Here is a 23865-nt window from a genome sequence, read left to right as displayed (position 1 = left end):
ACCTACTGCCCTCCTTGAACCCACAGCCTTGAGGGTCATGGAGCTCAGCCATTAGCGTCTGCTCTGCGCCTGGGCCCCAGAGATGCCCCCACCTTCTCTGCCTCTACCTGAGCCAACTGAGGTGGGGGGCAGGACACAACCAAGGGGGAAGCTCCCTACACTTGGAGCCTCCCTCGTTCAAGGAGTTTCGAGGTCAGACCTCGTACTGACGTGGCTGTCTGAGGTGCTGCCTCAGACGCAGAAGGGCTAGTGGTAAAGTTTCCCAGCAGGGGTGCAGCTCCTTGCCCCGTGGAGTGTGAGGACTCAGTACTCACTGGACAGGTGGTAGGGGAAGGGCAGGAGGCTGCCAGTGGCGCAGCCTGAGCGATCCCTGCCCCCTCCAGCCAACCCAGCTCACTGACTGGGCCCCTTCCTCGATGTGCCAGCCCTCTCCCACTCGTCACCCTGCCCATCCCCACACCTTGTTCTCAGTCTACCACCTCTGTCCCTGTATTCCTTCTGGGATAAGGAGAAATATTCTTACCCACTGTCTCAGTGCCTCCCACTGCACCCCCATAAATCCGAGGGGACCCCATTTCACCAGATACCGTACAGGGCCCTACCCCTAGCTGCCCCCAACTCCCATCCCACCCACCTGTACCTTGTATCAGTGCTAGTGGGCAGAGGGACAGATCATCTCAAGCCAGAGATACCATGAGCATGAGACCGCCCAGGAGTGACTGGGGGACTGTGTTTACGGGATGACATCAGTGGGTCACCCCGTATATCAGTGTCACATGACTCATGTTCACGAGTGACGATGCCAGCCTACGGCAGTACGTGGCTCTGGGGTGGGTGAGTACAGCTATGCTGGGGAGGGTTCACGCTCAGTTCCCAGAGGGGGTCAGCAGGGAGCTCCCCCACCCAGCACTCACCCTGTGGACTGTGTCTCTGGGCGTAGACCACGGCAGCGGCAGCAGCAAGCACGGCACAACAGGCCCACGGGACAGGAACAGCCATCTGTTGGGAAAGAGTGGGCGGCGGGGAAAGGGGCAGCATCAGCCGAGGCAGGAGCCTCCTGGGGAGCCCCCACTCCTCTCAGGCAAGACCGGGAAACCCCAGCCCCAGGGCCAGGGCACCTTGACCCCAAATGCCCTTCTTTTTTTTTTTTTTTTTTTTGCTGTATGCGGGCCTCTCACTGCTGTGGCCTCTCCCGTTGCGGAGCACAGGCTCTGGACGCGCAGGCTCAGCGGCCATGGCTCACGGGCCCAGCCGCTCCGCGGCATGTGGGATCTTCCCGGACCGGGGCACGAACCCGCGTCCCCTGCATCGGCCGGCGGACTCTCAACCACTGCGCCACCAGGGAAGCCCCCAAATGCCCTTCTTAATGGGGCTCAGGATCCTCTTCAAGCAACAGAAAACATTATTGGCATCTGTAGGCAGAGGTCTGCGAAGATGGTAGAAGGCAACCTACAATGGTTTGTTGTTCATTACAGCCGCTGGAGGCAGGATGGGTTACAGATCACTGGTAATGCTAGGGCCATTTTTCTAGGAAAAAAATAACTTCACTGTTAAGGTTAGCTAATTAGCTATAAACATCACAAACTGAAAGGGTGATGTTCTAACTTGATTGGAGGTCTACACTTCTCCAAATTGCCTTGAAGAAAAGGCCGCCTGCCACGCTCCTGGGGAGAGAGCCCCTCGGATCTGCCCCTGCCATGTTCCCCCTACCCACCCCCATCCCCGGGTGAGTCTTGCCCCACTGGGCTCTGGGAAGTTCACAGAGCAGCAGGGTACCAGGGCAGTGGTACACTGTGACCAGGTCAGATGTGGCTTTTGCTTTAGGATCATGAGAAGGATGAGGGGTCCCTGTCAGGGACCACAGCCCGTCCTTCAGCCCAGGAGCCTGGGAGCCCCAGCCCAGCAGATACGCATCAGTGTCTACACGCTCCCATGTGGGAACACAAAGCACACTCAGGACATGTTCCCAGAAGCCAGGATGGATCCAGTGGCCCCCCTACCTGCTGTCCTGCTTCCTGGGATGGGTCCAGCTGCCCTCACCCCACTCCACCCCAGCACATGCCCATACCTGAGGGCAGGGAAATAACTATTTCCTGCAGGAAAGGTTCCAAACCTGATTCTCCTGCCCCAGTCTGAGGAGAGAGGGGGACTGTCAGCAAGACAGAAGCAGAGATCCAGAGAGGGACACTGCCAGACACTCAACCACGGCCACTACCAGAGGTACAGCCAGACACACAGCAAAGACACTAGCCAGAGACACTGCCCAAAACAAGAGACAGAGCCCCAGGAAAAGAGCCCACACACAGACTGGAGAGACTGTGTCGGGCACGATCAGACAAAGCCAGAGAAACAGGTAGACAAACCAGATAACCGGCCAGAAACACGGCCAACACACAGCCAAAGGGCCCGCAAGAAACCCTGTGAAAGACTCGGCCAGACGCAGGCAGACATATCAGAGAAAGAGTAAGCAGCACAGGCAGAGAAACCATCAGCAACAGAGCCGGAGAGCCAGAGACACTGTCAGAAACCATGCCAGAGAAACTGCCTGACACACAGGCAGAGAAATACCAGAGGAACTGATAGACACAAACAGGCATACACCCAGGAAAACTGCCACTGAGAGAGCCAGAGACACAGTCAGATGCTCAGTCAGGAAGTAGCCATACCACTCAAAACACTGCCAGGGGCATGCAGGCACACAGTCGGACACACTGCCAGACAAACAGCCGGAGACACTGCAGACAGAGCTACAGCAGGGGAGACGAGTGTGGCCGTCAGCCTGGAGCGGCGGGTGGGGGAGCCGGAGAGAAATCTGACTTCCAGGGCCTCCTTTATGGGAAGGGCTCCTGCCTACCCACTGCTACACTCGCCCCTCACCAGGCGAGCCCTCCCCTCTGCACCTGGTGCTCCTCCAGCTACAGCCGCAGGAGCTCTGGCTGCCCCTCCCTGGCACAGCTCATCTCTCTAGGCCCCAACTGGCCTCGGCTACCCCTCCCACATCTGTGACCCCTGAGGCCTTTGCTACCACCTGGCCTAGCTCCTGACCCTCTGCCACTCCCCCATCTTTAGCTACTCCTCAGGCCTAGGAGGGTAAGACAATGGCCAAAGTCACAGTCAGCAAGTGGTGGGGCGAAGAAAGGAACCCAGGATGAACCAGTGCTAAACTCAGAGCAAACGAACCCAGGATGAACCAGCGCCAAACTCAGAGCTGGGGCTGGAGAAAGGGAGATAGGAGGCTGGAGGCCTATGTGGTTCCCCAGCTCAACCCCTGCAGGGCGCCCTCAGACCCTCCCCGACCCTCTCTGCCGTCCACCCATGCCGTCTCCTCAGAGCCAGCCCACTGCCCACCACATGGGAGAGGAACCAGGCAGAGTGGACAGAGGTTAGATCACAGAATGGGAGTAGAGGGACAGGGTGGTCCTCTGCTCCCTGCTCCTTCCTGGTCCCAGTTGGGAGGGCCATGTGGGTGAGGAGATGGCCTGGCATGAGTGTAAGGCATACAAGCAAACACACACACACACACACACACACACACACACACACACACACACACCCGGGTCCTCACAGGGGGAGGGGAGGCTTCTTCATCAAAGTCGCCTCCATCAGCCCGATGAGTTACTGTAAGGGCCGGGCCCTGGGCCAACGGGGCTGCAGCCATGGGAGACGGGCGCTGCTGAGAGCAAGCGCTGCAGAGAGGGGGGATGGGGTACCACGACAGATGCTGCACGGTTGGGGACACCCAGAAAAGGGAGAGACCCAGGGAAGGGGGAACAGAGAGGCAAGGAGAGAGGGAAAGCAGTGAGCAGAGACCCTGAGGGACAAGAAAAGAACAAGACAGGGAGAAATGGAAGAAGAGGCACAGGAAGAGAGATAGGGAGCATAGGAGATGGGCAGAGATTCAAGGACAGAGGGAGAGACAGACCCAGAGAGAGTGACAGAGACCCCAACAGGGTCTCTGTGCCCACCTAGAGCATCTCTCCAAGCCCACCCACCTCCTGCAGTGTGAGGAGAGGATGCCATCAGTGCAGCAGTGCTGGTTGATCTGAGACAAGAGCAGGGCTTCCTGGGGGCAGGAGGGCTTCTGCCTATGAATCCAGGAGCCCAGCCCCCAGGGCATAAGGGCGGACAAAACCCCCATCCCATCCCACCTGCAGGTCCAGGGGGCCCCAGGCCAATTTCACTTCCCTCTTCCCTCCAAGTCCCCGCTGGACCCATTCCCTGGTAGGGAAGCTGAGGCCAGAGGCATCCAAGCTACACCTCTGCCCTACCCTAGCTCACCTCAGGCCACCCATCCCAGGGCAAAGAGCATCTTTCCCAGAAACTTTCCAAGTCCACACCCCATGGCTCTGGGATAGATCTGGAGCCTAAACCCCATAAAGCCCCAGATGAGGGCTATGCAAACTGGCCCAGGCTCCCTGCAGACCCTTCCAGAGGCCCAGCCTGGCCGCCAGCCCCAGACCCAGAAATGAGGAGGGAACAGAGGGCACCCCACTAGCAAGTGCCCAGCAGCCCAAATCCCTTGTAAACAGAAGCCCAGCACCTCTTCTGACACAGAACCCCACAGTGTTGCCACACACATACACACACACAGGTGACACATCAAGAGACAACCCTGGGCCCCCAACTTACTGTCACTGTTCCACCATGACACAAAGACATTACACACTGACAACACCACCCAGTGAAAATTACACAGTTGCACAGTTGACAATGACACACAGGGATAACGACAGTCACCACAGTGACAATGATGCAGTGAGTGACAGCCACACACAATGACATCAACAAACAAGGCAATGACACCTGTTGACACTGACACAGTCACAATGACAGTAACCTCAGAATCAAAGATGCAATGAGACTGACAGTCACATAGGCTAACAATGACAGTGACATCCACAGTGACACAGGGATGTTGGCAGACTCAGTAAGACGGACAGTCACGCAGAGTAACACCAGCCCTCAGTAACGCTGACACCACGGAGGCTGACAGTCGCCAGCAGGGACACTGACACAGTGATGTGTTCCAGATCAAGGACCTCAACTACCCAGTTTCTGGCTTAGGATCCAGGGCCCAAGACCCTTTTTGCCAGCCCCAGCAGGAGCTCAGGTGCCCTGCACCTCAACCCTCAGCCCCTGCCCAGCTGAAGGCAAAACCTAAGAAAGGGAAGTGTGAGTCTGGGAAAGCCTCTATTCACCCCCGCATTAAGTTATTCAGCCCAACCCTGGGGAACCCCTGCCACATCCAGGATGGGACTGGGGGTTCTGGGCACCACTGCCTGGGGCCCAGCTCTGACTGTGTGTGTGTCGACGTGCAATAGCGTGTTCTGAGCTTCGGGCTTCAGGGTGCTGGTTGGTGTGGGTGTGTTGAGGGTCAGGTAGGTTCAATCTGGCCTGGACAATGAATGAATGGGGAGGCCCCACGTGGTACCTCCGAGAAACTGAGATCCAATGAAGGTCACTGGCCTGGACCCCACCCCCCTCGGCCTGGGGCTGGGGTGAGGTCAGAAGCATCCCTCTGAGGGAGGGCATCTGGCCCACAGCAGGGGCCAAGGTGACATCTCCATAGCTTCCAGTCTCCCTTGGCAACCCCAGACTCCAGGATCCCCCAGGGTAAGGGAAAAGGCACTCTATGTTGGGGCCTCATCCCCTTCTTCTCTCCCTACCACAGCCCTAGAAGATGCATCCTGGGAATGAGGCAAGAACCCAGGGCAGGACGACCCGCTGATTCAAAGGCCTAGGAAACTCTAGGGGCCTCAGACCTGCAGAGGAATTAGGATGGGGGAAGACAAACACCTACACTTGGAGACAGAGAAGGAAAATGAAAGACAGGGCAGGGGCAGAGACAGGGACAAGGACATGGTGGACAGGGAGGAACAGTGCTGGCTGAGGGGGCGGCTGGGAGAGACAGTCTGGGCGGGCGGGAAGCTCCAGGATGGGGAGGAGGGGCTGAGGCCAGGAGGCCCCCAGATCCCACCAGGCCTAGGCAGCCTGGACAGCGTGGGCGGTGGGGGGGGCAGAGGCCTGAGCGGTCCAGAGGCTGGGGGTGGGGCGGAGGCCAAGGATGGAGGCCTGGCCCCTGGCAGCTGGCCCAGCAGGCCCCCCATGGGGGAGGGGGCGGGCCTGGGTCAGGGGCCAGCTCCTGGGCTGGGGCCGGCTGGCCATGGGGCAGCCTCCTACTCCCCATGGTGTCTCCCCCTGTCTCTTCCTCCTTTCTCTCTGAATCCAGACCTGGCCCTCCTCTCAGCTCTCAGTGCCCCCACCCTAAGTGGCACAGGACCCAGAAGCCATACCTGGGTTTAGGACTCAAGCCGTATCTCCTCCTGGGCTACCCATCCCCACCCGCTCCGGGAGCAAGCCCCCATGCTCAGGGGAAAGGACCCCACCCAAACATATGCCCCCCCTCCCCCGCAGAAGGGGGCAGGAGAAGCTGAGCACCAGCGGGAGGGGGGCCAGGAGGGAGGCAGGGGGAGCGGTCCCCCAGCTCCAGCCTCTGGCTGAGGCTGTGGAAAAGGAGGCGGCCCAATGTGAGTGAGTTGGGGGGGGTATCCGCACCTGCTGTTGTGACCTCCACAGCCGGAGATGGGGGCCTGGGGGGGGGGACAAGATTCCGATGGATTTTGGCAGCAGCCCGGACTCTGAGCGCTCAAACCCCCCACCCCCCAGCCTCTTGCACCGTGGGGACCCTGAGATCAGCATGTGCGTGCCCTGCTGCACGTGTGTGCGGGCGTGTTGCGGGCCTCCCATATGACGGGCCTGGCTGGGCAGCTGGGAGGTGTCCTGGGGAGATGGGTGTCTGAATCCCACCAGCCGTGCGCACATGTGGAGCCCCACTCGGGGCCCTGCATGCTGCCTGATGACCTGGGCACCGGCTTGTATATGCTCACATATGCAGGCCTGGACTTAAGCAGCCCTCTCGGTGCAAAAGGTCTGGGCTTTCCCCCTCAAAAGTCATCTGATCCAGCCCCCTGCCTCTCAAATGGGAAGCAGGAAGGGGCAGATAAGTTCATATCCTCCCTTTGGGCACATGGGCTCTGGATAGCTTCACAGCACCTGAGGTGCAAAGCTCCAAATCCCTCATCCCCTAACCCCAGTCCAGAATCCCTTGTGGCTTCTAGAAGAATCAGGAGGATCCCTCTATCCAGAAAAGGCCCACACACCAGTCGGGTTAAGTCTAGGGGGAGTGGGGGCTTGGGGGCTGGCCTTCTTGGAGGGACAGATGCTGCAGCAGGAGGTTAGACAGCTGGAAGAACTCCATGAAAGGCGGGGGATGGGCAGAGCAACAGGGTTGACTGAGACCTCCCTCCGCCAACAGGGGTGTGGGCTCGCAGCAGATGAGGCAGGGGCAGGAAGGAGGCTGCTGAGCCCTCCATGGAGACAGAAGGACGGACAGAATAGCTTTCCAGACTTGGGGGCTGGGACAAAGACCTATTTGCCTCAGCATCTCCCACTACACCCCACCCCTGGCCCCATCACTGCTATGGTGCAGACACACCCTCGAGTATATACACAGAGGTTGATGCTTTGCAAGCTTGTGAGTACACGTGCGCGCGTGCACACGTGCGCACACGAACACACACACACACAAAGGGGGGGTGGGGGTGGGCAGTGCATGTGAAGCATTGATGTGTAACGAAAAGAACTGAAGATGGTCTTTCCGACAGAGCCAGAGGTGAGCAGGGGAACAGAAATGTCAACTGTCTTCACGTGCGCTGCTCTCCCTGCCCCCCAACACGCACGCACACTGCACACACTACTTCTGAGGAAGCTTCTGGTCTGCTGGGCAAAAGCAAGCCGTCCTTCCTCCCCCTTCCTCCCCTCCGCACAGTGGGGAAGCCAGAGCAATCTGTTCCTGATGGGTAAACACAGGCATGAGTATGCGCGCACACATGCTCACACACACACCCGCGATTCAGGGGTGCGTGACACCCAGTGCTCACTTCACCCCAAGATGGGCCGCACACTCGGGCTCTCACTACCACTGGCAGAGCCTCCCAAAGTCCCCCACCTCCACCACACACAGCCAGAGCTTCACAGACACACCCAGGCAGCCTGTCGCTGACACAGGCACTTGGAGTCTCCCATCACAGCCACTCATCACGGCCTCCCACGTGGACACCCGCTGCCACAGCCTCGCACATGCTGGTATGCGCGCACACACGAATCACAGTCACAGTCACACACAACAGACTCTCTCACACGCACTCAATCAAAACAGTCCTGGTCTCACATATGGATACCAGCACACACTCAGAACACTCACCCTTCCACACAGATAACAGAGCACCTCCAGAAACGCGGAGCCCCCCTCACCCCCCGGCACCCTCAGCCCTCACACCCCTACGCTCAGCAGTGGGAAATAGATACACACTCCATGCTGGGACCTCGGGTTGCCTGGCCTGTGCCTGGGGGAAGACAGGATAAAGCTCAGGGTGGCCTAAAGCAGGAAGGGAAAGTTCCTGAAAATCGAGGAAACAGACTATTCCCTACTCGGCTCCTTCCTCTCCTAACCCTGCTTTTGCCAGTATTTGGGAATGAGGGGAGATCCTGGCCAGAGCAGAGGGGTGAGGGAGCCCCCGGGTGAAGAGATGGTGGCACTGGTGGCAGCAGGAGCCAGCAAACCCCAGAAACCAGCCTGCCCCCAGGGCCCTCCTGCCTCACCTCCTCACCCTCTCTTTTCCAGGATGAGGAGAAGCAGCAGCTCTCAGCCTAGCCACCTGCTGAGTGACCCCAGGCCTCTTCAAAACCTCTCTGTGCCTACAACTGTCTATAGGGCACCTGAATGTCAGGCCTGGCTGCAGGAAGGGAGGCAAGGGGAAGGAGATGAGGCCTCGACCTCAACCCCCAGCCCCTGCCAAAGCCCTGTCATCACGTCAGACCCCAAAGAGAGATGGGGACAGCACTGGCCAAGCCAGTGCTCCTCTGACAAACCACTGAGGACAAGAATCCTAAAGTGTCCTTGGACCCTGCAGCCCCACCTCCCATCACAAGAGAGGACGCTGTGTCGCTGTCCAGGCAGAAAGGAATCCAGGCTGTGCTGGCAGGGCCCCAACTGGAGAACAATTGGCAATGCTGTTGACATCCTCACCACTTGCCACTCCAGGTGTAGCTTGAGCCCTGATGCCCCATCCAAAAGTGAGTCTGAGAGGGCTCCATGGAAGCCAGGCGGGGGAGCAAACACCGGGCAGCAGAACCTAAGGAAACCAGGCAGGGCGACCCCATAAAGCCAGGTGATGGGGACTTAGGAAAAGCAGGCCGTGGGGACAAAAGAAATCAGGCAGCAAGGTCTGTGGAAACTAGGCGACAGGGCCCAGAAGAACATAGGCTGTGGGGGCCAAATGAAGCCAGGCCGCGGGGACTGAAGTTAGCTAGGAGGTGGGGACAAATGAAGCCAGGCGAGAGGCCCACAGGATGGGAGAAAAGAAAGCTATCAGGAGCTCATGCCCTCTGTCTAGATGTCCCCCACACCCTGGGCCTCTCTCTCAGTAGCCCCCTTCCCACCCAGGTGCTGGTCCCCTCCCCCAGGCCAATGCACACAGCCAGAGCCCCCTTCTCGCTCAGAGGCCTGGTCCAGTTGCAGCCACTGGGCCCCGGCCCCATCCCTGGGACCTCAGGAAGTCCCAGCCCCTCCCACCGGCTGCAGAGGAGGGGGGCTGGGGGGGGAGAAAGAGAAGAGAAGAGAGACAGCTTGGCAGAGGGAGGGCCGAGCAGCCGCGGGGGGCGGGGGCCGAGAAAGGAGCGGGAAGCGGCGAGGCGGGCTGGCGGGCGGCGCGGGCGGGGGCGTCTCTGCCGCGGGAGCGGGGGTGACAAGTTCTCCGGCCCTGCGGCTGCGCGGCCACTGACCTGGGTCCCCGTGCAGGCGCCCAGTAGGTGCCTCCGGCGCTCCGCGGGTGCGCCCGGCCGCCCGCGGTCATCGGGCCCCTGGGGTTCGGGGCTGGGGCCCGGGCGGCCCGGGGAGCAGGCGTGTCCCCCCCCCCCCCCCCCCCCCACCCCCACCCCCGAGAGTCCCGGCGGGCGGGCGGGCGGGCGAGGCGGCGAGCGGGCCGGGAGGAGGGGAGGAAGGAGCGCGCGGCGAGCGAGCGAGCCGAGCTAGCGGAGGGAGCGAGTGAGGGACGGCAGGCAGTGAGGTCATCCTTTGAATCTAATTGTCTGAGTCAGGAGGAGATGTGGCACTCGATGCAGGGGGAGGGGAGGGGGAAGGGACCCTCCCGGCTCCGGGCCGGGGCCCCTCCTCACACCCAGGGACGGCCGCGGCCTCCCTTCCCCCGCCCAGGGCCAAGTTGTCTCGGGCCAACTGGGACAAACCCCTGCCCGTCTCACTCAAGGCTGACCTCTGCTGCCATGGGGGCTCCAACCCACATCGCCCCCAGAGAGCAGCCACCTTTCTATTCTCTGGGGGTGATGGGGACCCCCTCCCGGCCCAGGTTGCCCTCCCGCATGTCTGAGGGTAATGGGAAGCCCCCATCCCACCCCCAGGTCGTATTTCTGCCCTGTGAGGATAAAGGGGGAACTTCCACCAGCCTTGCAAGGGACCTTCGTGCACTCTAGAAACGTGGAGTCCCCAACTCTACTCCCCAGGTGACTTCTTGCACTGGGAATTTGGGGGAATCTGGACATTGAACCGAAGCTCCCCTTCCTGCCTCCTGAGAATGACAGTGCAATGCCTCCCAGTCCTGCACTTTGGGGGGCATGAGGACCCCCAACGGAGCCCAGGGTCTCTACTCTGCATGCCCAACTCTTCAGGAGGGGCAGGAGCCAGGCCCGAACCCCAAGGTCCCCAGAGGCTGCTCAGGGGAGCAGGTCACTCAAGTGGTGGGAGGGCAAGACGACAGTTGGGCCCTGGGCCTGTCAGGTGTGCACGCACAAGCACATGCACACATGTGTACACGCACATGCACACATGTGTACACGCACATGGGGGGAGACCAGGCGGCTGGGGACACTCACACCGAGGGCCACACACCCCTCCCCTCGCCCCCATGGAGGAGGGGTGATAAATATTTAAGCGGCTTTTAGCTCTGAAGGGGCTGAAGCTGGGGGAGGGAGGGGGATCCACAATGCCTGATTAATGGGGTTACCGGCTTGGATCAATCCATCTGCCCGCCGCTCCCTCTTCCCTCCTCCCTCCTCCTCCCTCCCTCCGCCTAATGCGCTTTATCAGGAGACGCTTTTCTGACTTGGCAGCGTCGGGTGTTTTAAATAGACCCATTTAGAGCAGGGGTTGGGGGAGAAAGGAGGGGGGGAAGGGAGACAGAGATTGAGACAGGCTAGGAGACAGAGATGAATCAGGAGAGAGAGACAAGCCCCGGAAGAGAGAGACTGGGAGCGGAGAGACAGAAGGAGATACTGAGACACGGAAATAAGAGGCTGCGGATGACACTCCCACGGAGGCTGAATGGGGCCGGGGGGTGGGGGGGTGATGGTGAGGCCGAGGGGAAGCTGGGGGGCTGAAGAGTAGAAACAAACAAACTAACAAAAGAGACAGACAGAGAGGAAAGGAGTCACCGACAGCAGGAAGAAACCCAGAGACAGGTTCTCTGCAAGGGCTGAGTGCTAGCCTGGGAGACAGCAGATATCTTTTATTTCCAAAAACAGTTTTTCATCCACTTTGTTAAATTAAAGAGCTGTCTTTAAAGTGGTGCTGGAGGTGCTGCTGCGGGAGGGTGGACGGAACTGCCAAGTCCTCCCTCTCAGCCTCCTCGTCTGCCCCCACAGAAGCTGCCTCAGCCCTAGCCCCCAGGGGTATTCTCCAGCTCCCCTGCTCTCTGTGATCCTCTGGGATCCCCAGGGACAGGGTCAGGGCATCTGAGCTACTGTTCATTGGCAGAAAGTCCTTCCTGCTGTCTGGCCTCAGTCCCTCCTGCTGCAGGGAGCCCATTCTCTTGCCTGACCACTAGCCTTCTCTTCTCTGGTCCCAGTTCCAACGCCCTAAGATGTCCCCAGTCGGAGGGAGGATTATGGCCCTCACAGCTGAGCAGCTCACTTTCCCAACCGGCCATCACACTCCTTCCAGGTGTGCTCCCTAATACTGGGTAAATCTGAACTTCTGTCAGACACCCCACTCCAAGTCCCTAGGTCTTCTGGGAACAGTGAGACAGAAGCTTAACTCTCTCCAGCCTTCTGGAGCCTCCCTTCCTCCTCTTCAGAACCCCAGCTCCATTTTGTCCCTTTTATGGCCATGTTGTCAGCCTGGATACCCCCCCCCGCACCCTCAACAACACCCCATTCCTAGTTCTGAAGGGTCAGCAACCCACCCCACCCCCCCAATTCCCAGGCCAGGAAAATGGCCAGTCTGTTTGGGAGCTGAGATGAAAAGCCTGGCCGGCCTTTGTGGGCCTCTGGCGGGTTTCGGACAATAGGCCCTTCCGTTCCGCTCCAGCGCGCCTCGATCCCATGGACACCCCCACCCTGGGGGCTGCCAATCCGGGGGCCTTGCCTGGTCGGAATGAAAGGCGGGGAGAGTCAGGCCCAGCCTCCGAGGCTGGCCTCAGAAGATTCTGGACTTTCTGACCCTCTATCCTGCCTCCTCCAAGCCCAGCTGCTCCCTGTTGTCAAGCCAGAGAGATGCTTTGGGGGCAGAGAGGGAGCCTGACAATGAGACGAAACATACTCCCACATCCAGATTCAGCTCCCTCAGTGCAGAACCCAATTTTCTGACCCGGCTTTGCCCTTGCCTGTGTGACTGTGGGTAAGTCTCTTCCCCTTTACTGGCCTGTCATGAAGAGCCTCAGGAGGAAGGAGGAGGGGAGAGCAGGAAGAGATCTCAGGCCCTCCTTCACTCACATCCCCAGACCTACAGCCCCAATGCACCTGCCAGATGCCCTGAAACTCACCCGCCTCCCCTGGGCCCCCAGCACATACCTCTTCACCGCTGGCCGCACACGGAGCACATCAACGTCCTCCTCCTCCAGACCAAACTCTTCCTGAGACTTCCAAAACCAAGGGGGCGGGATGATGTGACAAGGCTCGATTCTAGAAGGGCAAAGGGCACAAATCAGAGGCTACAGAGGAGACCTTAGTCCAACTCAGAGCTCACTTCACACTCACAACCCCACTGTGAGAAGGAGAGACTGAGGCAGGCAGCAGGGAAGTGTCTAGAAGAGAAAAAGTTGGGAGTGGTCCAGACTCCCTGCAGCACCCTTTGCAGACCTTAGGTTCTGAACCACAGGGACAAAAGTAGGCCAGAAGCCAGTGGCCTGACACCACACATAGATACACACCCAAAGACAATCCAAAATCCCCACACAACCAGTTCACAGACACAAGCACCTCCATGTCACACACATTCTCCCATGCGTACTCATACAGAGACCCATGGCCCCCAGCAGGGCATAAACACCCACCATCATACTGTTTTCTCCTCATCACCACTACGATTTATTGAACATCTGTTACGTGTCAGGAACTGTTAGGCACTTTATATGCATGATCTCATTTAATCTTCATGACTTCTCCGTGAGGTAGGTTCTACTATTATTCCCATTTGACAGCTGAAAAAACTGAGATTCGGGGAGGTTAACTTGCCCAAGACGACACAGCTGATCCGTTCCAGAGCATAGATATGAGTGCAAGTCTAGCTCCAAAGCCCTTCTGCTATACCAGTCTGCCTCTGCAGATCTCTCTCCCACCAGCACAGTGCCTTTCCCAATAACAATAGGAACAGCTAACACTTGCTCAGGGTCCTTGATGAGCCAGATACCATGCTGAGGACTTAACACACAGTTTTGGCAGATGAGAAAACTGAGGCTCAGAGAACAAAAGCGCCTTGCCCCAAGTCACATGACTGGTAGTTGGTAAGAAAGCTGGCTGTTCTGAAAGTCACTGTTGCTTCTAGGACTCCACTTACTTAACAGAGCCCTCGACGTCTACAAGACCCCGGGAGACTCTCAGGGTTCAACTGCTCCTCTCCCCGCCAAAACAGGTCCCAGATGTGTCTGCCAAAGGCATGATCAAGTGCCTAAACACATACCCATGAGAAAGGGACTCCATGTCATCCAACCCTGCCCAGAGAGGCAGAGGTACCACCAAACAGGGAGAGATGGCCAGAAACGAAAACAAGGTGTTAGAGACAGGCTGGCTGGTGGTAACAGATACAGACACACCAACAGATAGGGAGGCCCAAAGAGAGGAAGACAGAGACAGACACACGGGACCAAGGAATGACAGAGACAGTGGGAAAAGGAGACAATAGAGGGAGAGGAGGATACAGGCCGACGTGAAAAAAACACTGAAGGATAGACGCAGACATACAGACACGTATGGAACCATCCCACCTTCACAAGAAGAAAACTGTGAAAACAAACAAGACTCAGGCAGTGTGTGGTACGTGTGTAAGTGTGCATTCGAGTGTGCCTGTGTTGGGGGCATGCAGAGTCTGTATCGCTACACACATTACACCAGCTGCTTCCAGCAATTTCATCTGATTAATAATAAATGCCCCGTAATTACAGCCACTCCCCCAGCCCTTCTTCCTGTTTTTTGTCAGCTGCCACCAGGCCAGCCCCCTGTGGACCCCATGGCCCCCTCCATCCTCACCTGCTGTCTTCTACAGGGCTGAGAGGACATGGGCTAGGGAAGGAGACCAGACTCCCAACCTGAGGGAGAATACCCATTTCTCTATCTTGGATTAATGCCCAATGCTCCCAAGCAAAAGGTCATTTCCCTTAGGTCTCACTCAGAACTCTCCCCCCTTCCCTGGGTATAACCTGTAACCCCTAATGTGGCCTAGAGGCCCAGGTCTGGGGACACAGAGAGAAATGAACTCTGGACTCCCCTTGCCCACTCTTCATCACTCACTGGCTGAAAGAAGTCTCCATTCACAAAGCTTCCCCAGCCTCGGAACCCCACAGGCTCAAAGGAGGAAGGGACCAGGACAGCCCCCCTTTTCCCACCCCATCATTCCAACCCAGGCAGCCCCAAAGTCTCTGCCCACTTGTGTACTCTCACGCTTTGGACACGCCATGGCTCCGCCTCCATTCCTGAGCCCCCCCAGGTCCACCTCCTTCCAGGCCTCCCACCCTAGCTCTCCAAGGCAGCTCTATCAGAATCAGCTGCGGGTTTGTGCTGATCTGTTTCTAATCGCTGGGGCCTGGTTCACGCTGGCCCCCACCCCCCAATATTGATTCCATTATTTGGAGAGTCATTGACGTCAAGGACCTGGATGGGTGCCAAAACCGCCTTCTCTCAGGGCCTGGGCCAGGGCCCAGCCCCTCATCTCGCGATTTCACGGAGGGGCCCAGAAAGGTCAGCTCACGGGCCAGGGTCACGTGACATCTGCCCTCAGAGGCTGGGGCTCTTCTTACCTTTTGGGGCCCACTGTGCAGTTCCTTTCTCCTGGGGGAGAGGGGCTACACAGAGGCATGGGGGTCAGAAGTGAGGTGGGGACCTATAGAATAGGGTGTGGAAGAACCTCATTGGGTCTTGGGCTGCAAGGAAGAGCTCTAGGAGGTAGGGATGGAGGCAGTGGCTCAGAAAAGGCTACTTGGGGAAGATTTTGTTCTTTGCCACACACTATTTTGGAACATCCTGAAGCTGGACTTGAAATGACTATTAGAGTACTATTGACTACTCGATTTTTATGTCTGATATCAGATGTATCTCCAGGCTCTCTGAGAAAGAAATTCTCTGCAGTGCAGGGTAACAGTTTACCCTAAATGTTGCCATCATTTGACTAAGCGGCACCACTATCTTATAAACCTTTGTTCCAGATAAAACAAAGGCTCTGTCTCCTGTGCAACTCTCGCCCATGCTGCCTCAGTTTCCCCACACTCTCCCAGTCTCTCGTGCCTCTGTGCCTATCCCATCAAGATGCAGCCACTGCTACACTGACCCACACCAGCAACTCCCTGGCTCTGGCTGGACAGGGTATTTTTAGGATCCGAACCCTGTGTTCTCAGACAGACATTAATAACCAATACAGACAGTCCGTGGTGCCCACAGCAGCTAAACAAACTCGGAACCCAGCCTCAAAGGCTCAGACATGGGGTCCACTGCCTTAGCTACAGTCCAAGAAACCCAGACCTAGAGAGAGCAAGGGACATGACATGCTCACAACCACGTGGGGAGAAAAGGACTTTCCCATCTTCTGAAAAATCCTGAAGCTGAGGAGAGGACAGAGGTGACCTCTGACCTCTGCCACAGAAGCAGGGTCATTGCCCTGCCCCAGTCTCACCTAGTCCAGACCTTTTCAAGGAAGAAGCTGCCTATCCTTTGCACTCCTTCCCTGAAGGCAGGGAAGTCCTTCCTTTAGTCTAGCTGCAAATCACTCAGGGGTCCTTTGAGCCAAACAGGGTTATACAACAGAGGCTGTTGGGTCTCAAGACACAAACCCCAGAGAGTCCCCTCTCCCCATGGTCTGTCCCACTCAATGTTCATTCCTCAACATTTCCTGAGTACCTAATCCCTGCCAGGTCCTGTGCCAGGAGTTAGGGACATGGTCCTGCCCACCAACAACACTCAGTCTGGCAGGAGAGAAAAAGATGTATTATTTACTCAGCAGTGCCCTCCCACTGTGCCCCTGGTCTGTGACAGGGGCAGGGTGGGTGGGCGGTAAGCAAAGCAGACCCCAGTCCCTAGGTCCCAGAGTTCACAGGCAATTACTATGCAGCCTTGGTGAGTATTGTGAAGAGGAAGTACAGGTAGCGTATGGTGGGGCATGCTGACTTCTTCCAGGACTGAGGATGCTTCAGTCCATTCCTAAACCCCAGGACGGGCCCTTGGACTGCCCAGAAGTCACCACCGTAGTCTAACTTCAGTTCCTTCCACTGTAGCTCCAGCCCCAGCTTCTGGGAGCTGGTTCCCTGCAGCAGCAGGGTCTAACTCTTCCCCACATCTGCCCCAGCTCTTCCTCCCACTCCTTGGCTCTGGTGACCCCAAACCCAGCATGCCCTACGCTTTGGGGGTTCTCTTTGCCCTCTGCAGAGGTAAAGGGGGGTGATGACCTCAGGGCTCTCAGCTCACAGGGACCACTAGGCTCCCCAGCCCCTCCCCACAGGAAGCCAGGAGCCAGGGTGGGTGTGGTCACCCTGGGCCACGGGAGTTTACACAGCTGAGGTCTCCACCACTCCCCCCAACCCCACAGCGGGTCTGGAGGAGGGGTCAGCTCTCTCTTCTTAGCCTCCTTGTTCTCTGGGATGCCCCCCCTCCCAACCAGGCACACAGGGTTCCCCCCCACAACCATCTGCATTTCAAAGAAAATACGCTCCATCTGTTTCCGATTCATTTACACTTCAGCTCGCCATGGGGGGGCAGAGCAGGGTGCTTTGCCTTCGAGCGCACCACCCCCATAGGGGGGCTGGAGAGCACGTGTCCCCCTCTGGGACAAGGAGCAGTTAACAGCCTAGCCATCTGAGCCTGAGGGCCAGGTCCCTACTTCTTGGCTCCCAAGGGGTGCTCCTGTACTTCAGCAGCCCCGCCCACTGGCCTCCACAGCGGGAAGGTATATAAAGCCCCCGGCAGTGTCTCCAAGGCAGGTGGAGGCCTAAGGTTGGTTGCAACCTGACTCAATTGCCCCCCCTCCCCAGGGCTATTGCTCTTTTGGGAAGAAGCAGAGTGGAGAATGCTGGGCATACCCTGGAGACAGGATAAGGACTCAGGCATTCCAGGAGACACTGTGAGATATAAAATAACTTGGTCCAACCCCTTTCCAGCCAGGGCAGAGGAGAGAGAGGCGGGTGGGTTCCAGTCCAGTCTCCTCCTCCAGCCACCTTCTCACCACAGATCTGGGGCTACCATCTCCCTTAGAATCAGAGATTCACCAACCTGGAAAGGTCAAAGGAGCCAGAGGTCTAACCCTCACCAAGTCAACCTTCACACCTCTCCCAACCTAAGGATGATTGGGATGGGGGAGATGCCTTGGGAGGACATGAATCTCATTTCCCCATACCTGACCCTCTCTATCACAGGAAGGGTACCCAAAACTATTTAAGGGGGATGTGCATGTACATGGGGAACTCTAAGGGTACATGTCACCCCTGTACCAAAAAAGCCACTCAACCTTCCTGCTGTGAGAGCCTAGTCTCCTCTGGAAGAAAAGGCAGAAAAATTTAACTGGGTCAGTGTTTCCCACCGCCCCCTCCATCAGCCCACAACCCAAGTAAGAGATGTGACCAAACATGTATCTCCTCCCCTCTCCACCTTTGGAGAGGACAGATCTTGTTCCTGTCCCCAACTTCCCTGAGACACACCTTAGCATGGGTGTATTTAACTGTGAGTTCTAAGTTCCACTGGGAGTGTGAACACAATCCTAATGCGGGTTTGAATGTGAGCCCCAGATGGAAGGGTAACTGTGTGTGATTCTAAGTGTGAACCCCAGGGCTCCCATGTGAATACGAAAGCCTCAAGGTGCAAGCATGAGTCTGAGTGTGAGCCCTAGGTCCCTAGTGTGGGTCTGAGCACAAGCCCCAAGATGGAAGCAAGTTTAATGTAATTGACAGGGATGTCAATCTGAGTGTGAACTCCAAGAGGCAAGTATACGTTTGACTGTGAATGTAGGTCCCAGTGTGCATGTGACTGTAAGCTCCAGGACGGAAGTAGGAGTCTGTGAACCCCAGGATTCCCAAACAAGTCAGTATAGGCATTAGAGACTTAGTGTTCGTGTGAATGTGAGCCCCTGGTCTTCACGGCTTTCTGAATGTGAGTTACGTTTCCCCATGTGAGTCTGAGTGTGAGCGCTGGGGTCCCTTTATAAGTCTGGGTCCCTAAGTGATCCCAGGATGGAAGTGAGAATCTTGCATGTCCTAGTGTGAATCTGAGGGTGAACTGATGTGAGCATGAGTGTATCATCCCCAGTGTCCTACGTGAGTCCTTGAGTTCAAATGTGGGCCCCAGGTTCTCCATGTGAGTCTGAGTGTGAGCCTCAGAATGCGTGAATCTGAGAAAGCTCCAGGGTCCTAGTGTGAGTCCCACTGTGAGCCCTAGGACTCCAGTGTGTTCTGAGCCTGGGCTCTAGGTCTCAATGTTAGCCTATGAGCCTCAGGACAGAAATGTGAATCTAAAGTGTGAGCCTAGAGTCCCAATGTGAGTCTGAGTGTAAACTACAGGACTGAAGTGTATCACTGGATATGACAAGAACATAAGTGTGAATCTGAGTGCAAGTCCATTGTCCTGGTGTAATTCTTGGTGCGCGTCCATATGAGTTTAAGTGTCCCAGAGGAAAGCTGAGGATGAATTCCAGAGCCCCTAGAAGTCTTGAGTGTTAACTTTAAATTCCTACTTTTCACATAAGGCTCAGGGTCCCAGTTGGAGTATTAACCGTGATGGAGTGTGAACTTTGGCTGCATGTCACTGATCCTGACCAGGAGCCCTAAGAACCAGTCCAGAAGATTTGTGTGGGTTTTGGCAGTGGAGCAGGGATGCGCAGTTTATTGAGACACAGCCCCCTCCACCCGCCAAGCCCCGGCTAGCCCTACAGCCGTAGGAATATCCAATTGTTCAAGTCCCACCACCCCCGTACATACATTGGTACACCATCACACCCAGAGTTAGACACACAAAAATGCACTCAGTGTTTCAGACCCCCTGGACAAACAGCAGTTACAGATGCACAAACACACCCAGCATTTCATACTCCCACCACTTCAGTGATTACAGCCACACGAATACCCTACCGACACAGACACAAATATACCAAGTATTACAGGCAACACAACTAGTGTTGCAGACACACTCCTACAGCGGCATGCAGACACACACCCAGTGTTGCAGACAAGCTGCCAGACACACAGACACACACAGAGGCTTCTCAAAGAGAGAGACTAGACGGAAAGAGAAAGAAAATCCTGAATTTTCAACAAGGCGTGAAATAGTCCTACCCGCCTGAAGCTACTGAAGGGGGGGAGGGGGTCTAGGGAGCGCTAGAGGAGAGGCTCGGGAGAGGAGAGAAGAGGAGGCGAGGAGGAGAGCTGTCCGTCTGGTGACCTCCGCGCGGCCCAGCCCCCACGCACGGGGAGATACACTCCTCCGAGCAATACAGGGATACCCAGGCCGGCTCATGTAGAGCCGCACTGTGGGAGACACACACCGGCGGACTCACAAAGAGACGGGGATACACCACAGGCGGACCCACACGGACACACAACACAGGAACACTTACAAAGAGATACTGGAGGAGACCCACTAAATGGAGATACATCCAGGCGGACTCACGAGAAAACCACAGGCGGGCTCACGCTGACACACACACACACACACACACACAAGCGGATTCACACGGACATACATACACTGGCAGACGCGCAACCGTCCATTCACACCCCTGGGCGCTTTGAAGTCCAGATTTCTGCTGGAGAAAGAAGCCGCCTCTGGGCGCGCGGGGGTCACTGCGACCCCCCAGCTCCGTAATTTTCCCAGACCCTGCGCGCGGTGCTGAGCGGTGAGGGAGAACAGGGAGGCTAGGGCAGTTGGCCCCTGCCACCTCCCGCCAGCCGATTGTCCGCCCCCCCCTCCCACCACGCCCAACCCCCGGCGCGCCCGGACGTGGGGGGCAGCTTCTCCTGCGCCCCCGCCCCCGAGTTTACGGGCAAAGTTTCCCGTGAACTTTCCTGTCCCCTCCCCCCCGGTCTCGGGCCCATGCACGTCCCCTCCCTCTTCCCGCGCGCACGAGGGCCGCGGGTCTGTAGGTCAGCCGGAGGGTTTGAGGGTCCGGCCGCGCGCGCTCCGCGCTGGGTACTCACCGCGCCCTCGGGCCGCCGGGGCTCCGCGCCTCGACCTTCGACCGCTCCCGGCAGGGAGCGACGCAGGGAGCGCGGAGCTAGCACCGCTGCCAGATCCTGCCGCCGAGCCCCGCGCCGCGCCGGCTGGAGCCGCCGCGTCCGCTGCCGCCGCCGCCGCCCGCTCTGCACCGGCTCCCCGGCTCTCGGCGGCTTTAACCCCCCCATCCTCCTCCCTCCCTCGCGCGCTCCCTCCCTCCTTCCCTCGCCCATGTGACCGCGGGCGCCCGCTCGGCCGCGCGCGCCCTCGCTCCCCTCCCCCTCCCGCCTGGTCTCCCCGCGCCTCGGCGGCCGCGCGCCACGACCCCCTCCCGGCCACGGCCCCCGCGTGCCCCCGCCTTGGCACGCTCCCGCGCCTGGCACGCGCGGCCCGCTCGAGCGGGCACACTCATCCTGCGTAGGCCTGTGAGCCCCCGCTCCCATTCGCCTCGTGCTGGCACGCACCCTCCCCACCGCGGGCACACTCGCCCGCACTGGCACGCTTGGCCCCCTCGCATTCGCCCTCTCTCGGAAACGCCTTCCAGACTGCTGTAGTCCCCGCGCTTCATGTGCAGCCCCGACCGCGGGTCTCAAAAACGCGCACGCACACACACCCACACCCACTCCGCTGGCTCCCCCAGGGCCGCTGGGCGCACACCCAGTCCCCCCGGGTCGCTCATTCACACTCACTCGCTCACTCAGCCTTGGCCAGGTCTCCGCTGCGCACACTCCCGCACGTTCAGGCCCTGACTGCCTCGCACCGACACCCTGGCACACCCCGGGCCAACTCTCGGGGTCCTCTGGCCGGCATCTCCGTGAGAAGAGCGCGAGCCAGGGCCCCCAGGCCCCACTTTGGTCAGGGTAGGCCATAGGTCTCCGCGCCTCCCTTCTTCCTATCGCCCCCCACCAACGACCCCACCTCACACCCCGCCCAGGCACAGACACTTACACCCCTCGCGCTGAAGGGAGGAGGCTATTTGCTCGCATGACCCAGCATGGACCAGGCTGGGAACCTAGGCCCTTGCCTCCCACCAAGTCTCCGGTGACACGCCACAATTACCCTCTCCTTTTTCACCCCACCCCCCACCCCTGGACACACGGCCTGAGGAGTGACCGCCAATGGGATGCGGGTCTTAGGGAGGGTGCGCCCTTTATGCCTGGACCTGCAGTGCCGGAGCGCGAGTGCCAGAGTTTGGCGCTGGAGGTTCACCCCTCGAGTTTCCCTTCGCAGCCTGGGCCTCTGAGGGGCGGGTGTGCTCACTGCACTGGCCCCCGCGCCTCCGGTCTGGCTATTACATGGGGGATTAAGGTTAGACAACCTGACTCCTTCTGAGGCCACAGGAGAGCGCAACAGAAAGGGTGAATGCCAGCGGCGGAGAACGAGTGACCCGCCCCCATTCCCACCCCACGGATTTTTCACCTGACCTTTGACCCATAATCCCTGCTCCTAGCCCCTCCCAGGAGCTGCGCAAGGCCTGGGGGCGGGGAGCGGGGAAGGAAGTATCTCGCTGCTTCCTCACACCCTTCCCTAGTAGGCTGCCCAGAGCGCCCGGGCCCTTTCCCAACAAATGCCTCAGGGACTCCCATTGCAGAGGAAAAACCTTCTTCCCGCCACTGCCCGGGCTTTTCACTTTCACTTCCGTGGCCGCAGAATCCCCTCAGTGCAACCGGCAGGGGTCAGTCGGGGCTGTGGCTCAGAGAGAGCCGGCTGGGGCTTAGGGACACACAGAGAAATAGTGGCGCCCAGCTGAGATCCAGCTCACCCCCACCCACAGTAGGTGTCCTTTATCTGGTCTCCCCGGGCCCGGAGCTTCCAAGTACCCAGGGCGCGGGCGGGGACGAGGTGGTGGGCACCAGGAAGGAATAGAGACGGTGCGACAGAATCTGTGTTGGGGGGGGGGGCGGAATTACCCCTCCCCCGGCGCCGAAACTAGGCCTGGGAGAGGTTGGGTTCTGGGGCGGGGGGGCCCCTCCCCTCGAGGCGCCGACGGGCGTCGAGATCTGCGGGTGGGGTGACTTGACCTCCGGATACCCCCGTGTCCTGGACTCAGCCTCTTTCTGCCAGGTTGAGAGCAGTGGGGAGTTCCGCCCCGGACCAACGTCACCTCTCCACCTGGGACGCCTGGGCTGCCGACGGCAGTGCCCAAGTCCGCGGGTGCTGGGGCAGGGTCCATGCGGGGCAACCGGGGTCTGGCAGCCGGATAAATCGGTGTGTCAGAGGATTAGCCAGGACCAGAGGCGTACGTCGGACCGGATCCCGGCGTCGGTCGATCTCTAGCTTCTCCCGGCTCAGTACCCGGCGGCCGCGCCCGCTTCCCCAGGGCCGCAGCGACACCTGGCGGGCGGTGCGAGACGCGCGTTCTCTCTCAAGCTGCGGCTCCAACAGAGAGGCAGCGCCCACCTACTGAGCAACCGGGGTGCGGCCCCCCTCTCCCTCCCTCCGCTACCGCCTGGTCCAAAAGCGATTCTCCTTGCATCTCAGCTGGGGCAACAGATTACTCGTGGGTTTCTGCTCCTGCTGGCTCCAATGCTTTATCTGCACATGAGCTTCTGAGCTTTCTAAGCTTCCGTGTTGAACCCTCCTGGACCCCATTTCCCTGGGGCAAAGCCAAGCCTTGTGGGCGGCTCTTCAAAGCCTTGCAAGAACTGGCCCTGTCTCCTCTCCAGCTTTATTAGGCGCCCCTATCCCCAGTATCCCCAGCTCTGCACCAGCCCCCCTCTGTCTCATGGCACCGCTATCCTTAAGCCAAACCCCAATTCGCTGACACCCTCTCCCAGCCCTACCCCATCTTCACCATCTGCCTCTCCTATGAGGGGCAGTGGGAAATAACGCCCCCAGTTCAGAGCCCTAGTGTCCTGCAAGTGATGGTTATCCCAGATTTGATAATTCTGGAAGGCCTTGGGAAACTGGGGAGGGGAGAGGTTCCCTGGAACCTTGACTTTGTAAAACTTCCTGGAATTTTACACCCACCATGAAAGACTTTTGGCTCCACCCTGGCAAGTGACCTTAACTTGAACCACCTCCCATCCCCCTTCCCCAGAAGATAACTGTGCCATCCCAAGCCTTTGGGTAGCAAGGACCCTTCCCCATTCCTGCTGTCCTCAAGGAAAGAGAGCCCCCACCCCACCTACCTTTTCCAGTACTCCTTCGGGAAATGGTGTTTATTTCTAACCTGCT

General features: G+C 58.5%; 1 protein-coding gene across 5 annotated transcripts in view; it reads right to left on the bottom strand.

Moving 5' to 3' along the window:
• The window catches only part of CNTFR (ciliary neurotrophic factor receptor), a 39109-nt gene extending 17130 nt beyond the window's left edge, over positions 1-21979 (bottom strand). The window contains exons 1-3 of one of the 5 annotated variants that reach the window (XM_073806040.1): positions 21851-21979; positions 12862-12972; positions 915-999 (exon numbers count right to left, since the gene is read on the bottom strand). In XM_073806040.1, coding sequence (XP_073662141.1) covers positions 915-999 — 85 coding nt within the window. In that variant the 5' untranslated portion in view covers positions 12862-12972; positions 21851-21979. Of the gene's footprint in view, positions 1-914; positions 1000-9088; positions 9195-9843; positions 9935-12861; positions 12973-20672; positions 20872-21636; positions 21656-21850 lie in introns of those variants that run through there. The other 4 variants (XM_073806041.1, XM_033857929.2, XM_033857928.2 and 1 more) reach the window with 4 other exon arrangements.
• Positions 21980-23865: the final 1886 nt, after the last annotated feature.

Source organism: Tursiops truncatus, chromosome 6, assembly GCF_011762595.2.
Source record: "Tursiops truncatus isolate mTurTru1 chromosome 6, mTurTru1.mat.Y, whole genome shotgun sequence".
NCBI lineage: Eukaryota > Metazoa > Chordata > Mammalia > Artiodactyla > Delphinidae > Tursiops > Tursiops truncatus.
The sequence above is the reverse complement of the archived record's forward strand: the minus strand, read 5'-3'. Positions and strand labels throughout refer to the sequence as shown.